Here is an 8,786-nt window from a genome sequence, read left to right on the forward strand (position 1 = left end):
GCCCAAGACATGTTGAACGACGTCAGTGATGATCCTGATCTGCTCAAAAGGGTTATAACTGGTAACGAAACATGGAAATTTGAAAAGGCCCATGAAAGGATGAAGATTTGCGACGATTAAGGCTGCATCGCTGGAGGAGCTCAAGGCAATACCCAAAAGTACATTTCAGAAGTGTTTTGACGACTGGAAAAAGCGCTGGCACAAGTGCATTGTATCAGAGGGGGATTATTTTGAAGGGGATAACATAATTTTGGATGAATAAATGAATATTTTTTTATAAAAATGAAAAGTCACGTCACTTTTTGATCACACCTCGTATATAACCTCTCTTCCGTCAATGCGATATTATTTCTTCTTCAATTATTAATGGCATCTGCCTTGAAATAAATTGTCGGAGGATAAGACATGTTAGTTCCGAAGTATATTTATCAATTCCCTAGATTTCCGTCTTTCCGCCACCACGGTCCTTGGCTAAAAAGTTCACGTGGACAATTTCACATTTCACAGTTGAGAAAGTTACATGATCCCCCGAAATCATAGATGATCATAGAGTTCACGTGAAACTTTTCACTTTTCACGTTTCCGCCCTAGGGGAAAAGTTAGATGATTTACCCCCAGATCGTAGTACTCGCTTATCATGTATGGGTGCTTTCCACCTACGACACAAACTGTGACACAGTGTTACACTGTGTCACACAGAGTTAGGGTGCTCCTTGGAACACGTGTGTTTCGATAAAGCCCCAACAGATGGTTCTATAGTCAACTATAACAAATTTTCTACTCGATTTCATTATTCATAGACAAATAAGAAGAACTATATTCAAATTGAAACAATTTCGATAAATGTCAGTATAATATTATTTAACGTAAAATAAATGGTTGATAATTTTATGTAAATCGATATAATAATTAATATAAGGAAACAGAGCATTAACCATACGCTAGATTACATTAGCGTATGTCGTATATTAAAATCAATTCATTTGTTACAGTTTAACCAAACTTTTTGTTTAACCAAACAATTATGTCGATGTGGAAACGGAAGGCGATATTTTGTATGATTGAAACAACAACACAGCTTAGTAGTAGCTCTAGTTCTGCAAGCACTTATTGCGAAGTGGACAGCACTACAACAGACGATAGTTTATATGAAGATGATGGAGATAGTACATTATATTTTCCACTAATGCGATACTTATTTTCTGGGCGTAAACGGTATCGTGTGGAACAGTATTTAGAAATTGTGGAATCTTGGACAGAACAAGAATTTAAGGAACACATGCGATTGCCAAGACAAATAGTATTTCTACTTATTGGTAATTATGTACATTTACGTAAATAGTAGTAGTTTCACTCTTATATTCGATATTTATTTACTTTTAATGATAAATATAATTGATCTTACTAATTATTCTATTACAGCTGAATTTGAAACATCTGTGTTTATGCCAAATCATTTGTATGGGAGCAAACCGATTTCAGCAAAGCTGAGTATATTCATATTCCTGTGGTTTATGGCTAATACAGAGCCGATAAGAACAATATCAGATCGGTTTGATATTTCTATTTCCTCTGTATTCCGTATTATACGTCGTGTAATCGCTTGGATTTTGACTAAATTGGATGATGTGATTAAATGGCCGCAACAGCATAACATTTCGACAGTATGCGCAAGGTTTTTTATAAAAAAAGGAATTCGACGTGTTTTAGGAACGATTGATTGTACTCACATCCGTATTCAGAAACCTTTGGTAAACGAGATACCATACTGTAATCGTAAAAAATTTTTTTCCATTCACTTACAAGCTGTCGTTGACTCTGATATGCGATTTACGAACGTATATTGCGGTGAACCTGGATCCTTGCATGATGCTCGTGTATTAAGAAGGTCGACTTTGTATGAAATAGCGAATGAAGATAAAGAAATACTATTTCCTAATAATACATTTGTACTTGGTGATTCTGCGTATCCGTTGTTATCATGGCTTGTTCCACCATTTCGTGACAATGGTCACTTAACACCTCAACAAACAGAATTTAATTCTTTACATTCGTCTACTCGGATGGCAAGTGAAAAAGCATTTGGTATATTAAAAGCACGATTTCGTCGGATAAAATTTTTTTCGGAGTACAGAAATATGGAATTTATTACAAATATAGTAATAGCAGCGTGTATTCTGCACAACCTTTGTATAGATGAAAATGATAATTTTCAAATAAATGAAGAAAATTACGATCATGTAATTATGAATGAAAATATCAATGATGTTCGGATAGATCGCAGGATGCAATTATTTAATGAATTATTTCCTGAAGTGTAAAGTAATATAATTAATTTTAAGTAAGAAATACACAACAAATCTTATTTAATCACAATACTTAACAAAATCTTAACTTACTTAAGATTTATAATGTATTAAACGCTCTAGTAACGCCTGTATATAATAAAAATAAAATAGTTTCAGTTTTGTACGCATATTTTTTGGTTGCAATTATTTTATCACATCAAATGGAACTCTATAAACATTTTTAAATATACGCTCTATAACAATTATAAAAAAATTTTTAATAGAAACAAAACTTATGTAATATAAAAATGTCACATTAATAAACGTTTTCAGTTTTCAGTACTTTCGTTACAATCATCGTAAGCATCCGAATCACTTACAGAGTTGACAACAGACTGTTCTATATTCTCTTTATCTTTTAAAAGTCTGTGTAATAATTTACATTTTTCTCTTTCGATTGCAATTATTTCGTCGTGCTGACGATATTTGGCTTTTAGTTTATTGCTGGCTATCATCTTCTTTACTTCCAATTCTTTTTCTTGCATTTGGAGTTGCCGTTTTTTTAAATTCACCGCTTCTGTTTTTTTCTCTAGAAGTTTAGTAAGCCTAACATCTCGTTGTATTTGTCGGTTTTTTTCACTTTGCAAATGTTCAAGCCATTGTTTTTCCAATTGTAGCTTTGCTTTAGCATTATTGGATCCAGTTCCATGCAGTGGGCGAGCTCTTTTTTCATTCATGCTCGCTTTCGGATTGTTAATTTGTGGTATTCTTGCTTTTAAAACACTTGGATGGCATTCAGCAACAACTGGAACTTCTGACTGTATTTCTATAGTTTTAGTTTTCAAAACTGGATTAATTGTAGTTTTTTTTGGAAGGTTAGATGACCGAGTATAACCATTAATAGAGAAAGCCTCTTTGTCCTTGCCAAAAATCTCCTCCATTTGATCATAATACTCAAATGATATTGGGTTTCTTCCCGATTTTGCATTATTATCAACACATTCTTTATATTTTTTTATAAGTGTATTTATTTTCCACCTGACTTGATCACTCGACATCTGTTAGGAACAAATGAAAATTTATAAATTATAATATATATATATATAACAAAAATTTTTGTCTTATAACAAAAAATGGAAATAAAAAATATAAAACAACCAACAATCACGAATCAATAAATGTAGTCAATTTTAATAACAAAACTTGGTAGCTCTACTCAACTTTAAACATATCTACATGTTGTCACAGTCGAACGATAGAATTGAGATGAATAACACCATTTGCTTGGTTGATATCAAATAAGATTTTATAACATTTATGTTAATGCATAGCTGTGATTTTTTATTTATCGAGTTATGACTTTGATGACGATGCATGGGGAAATCATTGTTGGTTTAAAGTTCCTAAGGACACAGTTAACGATACATGTGAGTGACAATTGTTATTAATACAGGATGAATAATTTAAATTGAACTACCTATTTAATTTTGTATAAATTGTCCATATACAGTTAACAAGGTAATTAGATGTACGATATATTGTGAGATGTTGACTGTTGATCCATGCTGTAAGAAGGATTTGATCTACAATTTGTTAAGATTATTGAGATGTACTGAAGAGGATCTAAACCGAGATCGAAACGTCTACGGAATCATGTAATTGGATTTACCAAGTTGGAATAAATTGCACAAGTAAAAACCAGTGTTGGCTTGTATAGGCTTATTTTCACATTAATTCTTGTTAGTGAATTTCATTAATTGTCTTGATTTATTTCGATTGAGCCTTTGTATGTGTATATATTTTATTTATAAAATATTTAAAAAATACAAAACATAAAAAACTATTATTACCTCAACATCAAATTGCTTTAAACCATCTGATATAGCGGTCCACACTTTGGTTTTCTTTTTTGGATTATCCAGCATATGCAGATTTGCCTCGTACAAACTAAGAACTGCCAGTGTTGAGTGTTTATTCCACACAGCATCTGTGTATAACAAATCCTATCAGTAATTATTTACAATATTTATTTTGATATTATTCATATAAAACAGCAATTAAAGCAAGAGAAATATTTAGAAAAAATGTACTCTGTGGTAACAGGAAAAACAATGTAACATACTTGATTTTTTGGTGTCGTTTTTTTCTGATAGCATCATTTCATTTTCTAACGGATTATCTTCACTTATCATATAACATTGATTATTGTCAGCATCTTCTATTTTAAAAAGTGTTTGGTTCGCATCCATAAAAACATCTTTTCCAATAAAACATCTATGTTGTGGAACCACATCAAATGACTCAATCATTTCCTTGCAATGTTTGCAAATAAGACTATCTGTAATTCGTACAATTATAAATATCACTAATTTACCATTTTAATATATACAATTAGCCTAAATAAATTATTAAATAAATACAATACAAAATTATTGTTTGTTTAAATACGGTTGAATGTAAATCGTAATATTAAATATTTGTTTATTACCGTTTGCTCTTGAGAATGTGTTGCTAAAAACATTGGTTGATGATTCTGTTGGAATTTGGCTACAAACAATGGCAGATGATTCTGTTGGAACTTCCACCGGTGTACTTGAAAAACGACCATAAGTATTAAAAATAGGATATATTGAAATGAATAACAAGTTTGGTATGACACGTCGCTCGAAACTGTCAATGATAAACTTGCCAGATAAAATTACTTATTACTTACTAATCTATATCATCTATTGATTTCCACAGGAATTTTATTTTCTCTTTTCGATTTGTTTCCATATTTGAAACGAATTTGTAAAATTCATTATCAAACTCTACATTAACATTAAAATTATTTGTAATTATATTATACAATGCGTTGTATATACATATAATATTTGCATATTATAGTACAGTTCTTTCTACTTACTTTTTAATCGTACGTAAGTACTTGTTTTTAAATCCGAAATTTCAATCGGATCATTGTCGTTAATTCTAAACCACATCTTGAATCTTCTCTGATCTTCACCTTCTACAAATAATAAAAAATATTGATAAATTATGAGAAAACATGCTGCTAGTGTGAATAGATATAAATATAATGGAATAAAAATCTTACTCCTTTCGCTAGCCATGTCACTAAAATGAAAATATTGGGTGCTTTCCACCTACGACACAAATCTAACGTACTGTAAAATCCAATAAGTATTCCTCTTCTCACCATCTACGAGCTATTTATGGTTATGTTACTTTTAAGTTTAACCTGATGTCCCTACAAAACACGCTATTATTTTTTCAATGGTTGGTACTTCTAGCGACACAGCACGGTAAAACTCATCTTTTCGCCGTGTCGAGTAGTGTGACACCGTGTCGTTGCTGGAACGCTCAAAACCGAACACTGTGTAACACAGTGTCGCCTGTGTCGATAGGTGGAAAGCACCCTATGTATATCACTATTAGCGTTTCTTGCGTATTGCGTAATAATTGCGTAAAGAATGTCAGAAGGATACGAAACTAGCACTCCTTGCGTAAAGAATGTCAGACGGACACCAAAGGAATGCGCGGAATGTGGTCGACGACAATAATGACAATAAGGACGACATATCTGAAAAATGAACTGAAAAAGTTCGGAATTTTGCGTTGCAATATCTCCGCTCGTAGGACACGTAGAAAAAAAATAAAAGCAGTTTTATCATACAATCCGTGTGGTGGCTATCGATTGAGCATACATAGAACGCGATCGGTTCAGCCGTTATTGAGATCTGATAATCTCGATCTACCGCAACTCGTCGGTTCGCGTAAAGGAGGCACGGCAGTGTCGCTTCGCGCAGCTTAGGGCCGAGACACTACCAGTGTCTCCAGATGAAAAACAAAATTTTGTTCGGCTACAAAAAATAGTAAATATGACAAAAAACGCTGCTTTTGACTCATTTTACTCGATTTATCTGAAAAACCCGACTTAATGGGCATCTGACGGATTTGGATTCAGCAATCTTGAATCTATTAAGAAATGCGAGTCGTAATCGTTGTAAGAAAAAAAGGTCAATTTTTGTCGGACAGTATTATCAATCAAAATTACGTTAAAATGTTACAAAATTCTATAAATATATATTTAATTTTTATTTGTTTAATTTTTCAAATGCTAATAAACATTAGCTAAATGTCGCGATTTATGATGAAAACATATCTTAAAGATCCATTTAATTAATTACATTCCATAAATACAAATATTAAAATAAATCAGTTTCTAAACTATATTAAAATATAAAATATACATATATATCTTTTTTCCTATTTTACTTTTAATGGTATAATTATTATTTCCAAGAAGAAATTACGCGTTCTGTCAGTGCAATCATTTTATCCAAACAGTGGAAATACAAATATTTAGCACCCCACAGTAACGCATTAAGACTAGAAATTATTTTTAATATTAGAAGAAAGACTACATACCAATGGAAGGTCTTACAATCGCACAAGACAAGGAGGAAGAATAATCTTGTATTACCTTTTCCGATAGATTTTTTGAAAAAATATATGTATTGGGTGCATAGTCTAAACACCTGTACATAATTTTAAGTGCATGTAGATTTAAAAATTTGAATATGATTAAAATCTTAGAAATAAAGCAAAAAATTCTAGTATTACATATGTATATAATGTATAAATAATAGATTTTTGTTTGTAACTTACTTAGCCGTAAAAATGTTTAAAATATGCTCATCTAAAGTTCCGACTATTTCAATTATCTTTTGCCAATCAGCTATTGGCAAGTACGCTTTTTCATCTACAAATGGTTCATTCGCATGTGCAAATGCTGTACTAACGTATACTAATGCCTTTATAAAAACAATTAATAAAAAAATTACACTTTAAAAATTCTTTTTAGTTTTTATATTAGTGATAATTAATTCTGTATTATCAATTTTAAAATACCAAAATTAGGATAAATATTCTTTCAAATTTATTATATTTTAAATGTTATTATAATATTCTGTCTGTACGTATATAATTGTATATACAATTAGAACTTATATTCAGTACAAGTATACCGACGGTTGTCGGTATCATTAAGTAGCGACAGCCAATGAGAATAGCGTTTTTTTTTCTAGGATAACCTTTGCCGTTGGTTATCGTTAGTTATCGACACCGACAACTGTCGGCAGACGTGTATAAAATATCGACTCAGGTTGGGAAAGTTATACTTTATAAAAATAACTATAGTTACAATCAGAACAAACAAAAAAATTATATAACGTTTAAACCAATAAAAGAATTATACTCAAACTTTATATAATTACTCAGACGTAATAATAAAACAATCTATGAATTTATAAATTTATATATTTTTGCTTTGAAATGGAACAAACACATTTCTTGTTAAAATTGAAAAGTACACAATGATTTGTGTTTTTGAAAAATATTTAAATAAAAATAAAAGTTGTTATATAAATTGTGTGACATGGGATGAGTTATTTAAATGTATAATCTTAATTACTCTCTGACTTACGATTAAATTCTTCATACTTTTTGCTAAAATACAAATATCTCTTGTTGCTCTTGTATTAGCAAATATGGCATACTTTAAACTGTTATTGAATCTCACATTCGCGGCTGCATGAATTATTATCGTCACTCTTTCAACTAGCATTTGTTTGTCCGTAGCCGACAAACCTAATCCCTTCTCACTGACATTACCAGAAATTGCAATTAATTTCTCAAAATTGGAAGATCGTTCCTCGCGCAATTTTTCAAATAGCTAAAATAGAAGGGCGTTATAAATTGTAAATCGTTTCCGTTGTACTTAACAATAATTCTGACATATTTTTAATAAATTTCTTATAAAAAATAAAATATTTAATTCTTAAAACTAATGCATTCCAATATTTTATATTTTACTATTTGAAAAATTTACAAACATTCTTCCGAAGAATAATTATTTTCAGTGATAACGTTGCAATAGTATTTAAAAAGTAATTCTTTCTTTCAAATACTTATTTAAAATCGTAAAAATATCTTAACTATTTTAAAGAAGTGCGTTTTACAAAAATTCCTCTTTATATATCTAACTTACTGGTAAGTTTAATATTTTGTCGAGCCTTTCTTTAATACTTAATCCTTTCTTCGGTCGCATTAACAGAAATATTTCACGAACATCTGGACAAGATCGTAATATCTTTTCGATAAAAACTTTACCCAGAAATCCTGTTGCACCAGTCAAAAGTATACTTTGTCTAGCGTAAAATGCAGGAATCGACTTGGCTGGATCAACAGTCATTTTGTCCATTACTTTTAAAATAAAGTTGATAGAAACACTTAGCAATATAAAACGTATAGGTAGTTGTATTCGATTGTCACCTTTTATATGTCGATAAATATTTGTAAAGTTGGAAACAACGCTTATATGTAAAATTGATTACTAAGCAGAATTTAAATTATCTTTGTTTTATAGCCATAAAATTATGAAATTGTGTTATCAATGCTTTTAACAAACCGGAAATGATTATAACTGCGCAATCTAAG

General features: G+C 30.7%; 3 protein-coding genes across 3 annotated transcripts; 1 reads left to right on the forward strand and 2 right to left on the reverse strand.

The window, feature by feature from the left end:
• The first annotated feature begins 745 nt into the window (after nucleotides 1-745).
• Nucleotides 746-2,366, forward strand: LOC108764555 (putative nuclease HARBI1). Its single transcript, XM_018512837.1, has 3 exons — nucleotides 746-845; nucleotides 993-1,316; nucleotides 1,423-2,366. Exons 2-3 carry the CDS (start codon nucleotides 1,025-1,027, stop codon nucleotides 2,319-2,321), a joined length of 1,191 nt encoding a protein of 396 aa, XP_018368339.1. The 5' UTR covers nucleotides 746-845; nucleotides 993-1,024; the 3' UTR covers nucleotides 2,322-2,366.
• Nucleotides 2,367-2,559: 193 nt separating this feature from the next.
• On the reverse strand, nucleotides 2,560-5,457 carry LOC108764554 (uncharacterized). Its single transcript, XM_018512836.1, has 7 exons — nucleotides 5,383-5,457; nucleotides 5,194-5,295; nucleotides 5,002-5,098; nucleotides 4,777-4,880; nucleotides 4,411-4,626; nucleotides 4,139-4,275; nucleotides 2,560-3,346 (listed from the first exon to the last, which is right to left on the reverse strand). The coding sequence occupies exons 1-7, from the start codon at nucleotides 5,396-5,398 to the stop codon at nucleotides 2,618-2,620; spliced, it is 1,401 nt and encodes a 466-aa protein (XP_018368338.1). The 5' UTR covers nucleotides 5,399-5,457; the 3' UTR covers nucleotides 2,560-2,617.
• A 293-nt stretch (nucleotides 5,458-5,750) lies between these two features.
• On the reverse strand, nucleotides 5,751-8,580 carry LOC108764556 (fatty acyl-CoA reductase 1-like). Its single transcript, XM_018512838.1, has 5 exons — nucleotides 8,338-8,580; nucleotides 7,774-8,022; nucleotides 6,957-7,102; nucleotides 6,717-6,826; nucleotides 5,751-5,868 (listed from the first exon to the last, which is right to left on the reverse strand). The coding sequence occupies exons 1-5, from the start codon at nucleotides 8,548-8,550 to the stop codon at nucleotides 5,762-5,764; spliced, it is 825 nt and encodes a 274-aa protein (XP_018368340.1). The 5' UTR covers nucleotides 8,551-8,580; the 3' UTR covers nucleotides 5,751-5,761.
• Between the last annotated feature and the right edge of the window lie 206 nt (nucleotides 8,581-8,786).

The sequence above is a fragment of the Trachymyrmex cornetzi genome, unplaced genomic scaffold (assembly GCF_001594075.2).
Source record: "Trachymyrmex cornetzi isolate Tcor2-1 unplaced genomic scaffold, Tcor1.1 scaffold438, whole genome shotgun sequence".
Classification (NCBI taxonomy): Eukaryota; Metazoa; Arthropoda; class Insecta; order Hymenoptera; family Formicidae; genus Trachymyrmex; species Trachymyrmex cornetzi.

What these genes read in the sequence shown, in the direction of transcription:
- LOC108764556 (XM_018512838.1), bottom strand. Translation starts at nt 8,550, where the DNA reads ATGGACAAAATGACTGTTGATCCAGCCAAGTCGATTCCTGCATTTTAC. An exon ending in ACAAAATATTAAACTTACCA is followed by an intron (nt 8,023 to 8,337) that starts GTAAGTTAGATA and finishes CTTCTATTTTAG; the next exon opens with CTATTTGAAAAATTGCGCGA. An exon ending in TTAAACATTTTTACGGCTAA is followed by an intron (nt 6,827 to 6,956) that starts GTAAGTTACAAA and finishes AATTATGTACAG; the next exon opens with GTGTTTAGACTATGCACCCA.
- LOC108764555 (XM_018512837.1), top strand. Translation starts at nt 1,025, where the DNA reads ATGTCGATGTGGAAACGGAAGGCGATATTTTGTATGATTGAAACAACA. An exon ending in AATAGTATTTCTACTTATTG is followed by an intron (nt 1,317 to 1,422) that starts GTAATTATGTAC and finishes ATTCTATTACAG; the next exon opens with CTGAATTTGAAACATCTGTG.
- LOC108764554 (XM_018512836.1), bottom strand. An exon ending in TCAATAGATGATATAGATTA is followed by an intron (nt 4,881 to 5,001) that starts GTAAGTAATAAG and finishes TCGTTTTTCAAG; the next exon opens with TACACCGGTGGAAGTTCCAA. An exon ending in AAACGACACCAAAAAATCAA is followed by an intron (nt 4,276 to 4,410) that starts GTATGTTACATT and finishes TGTTATACACAG; the next exon opens with ATGCTGTGTGGAATAAACAC.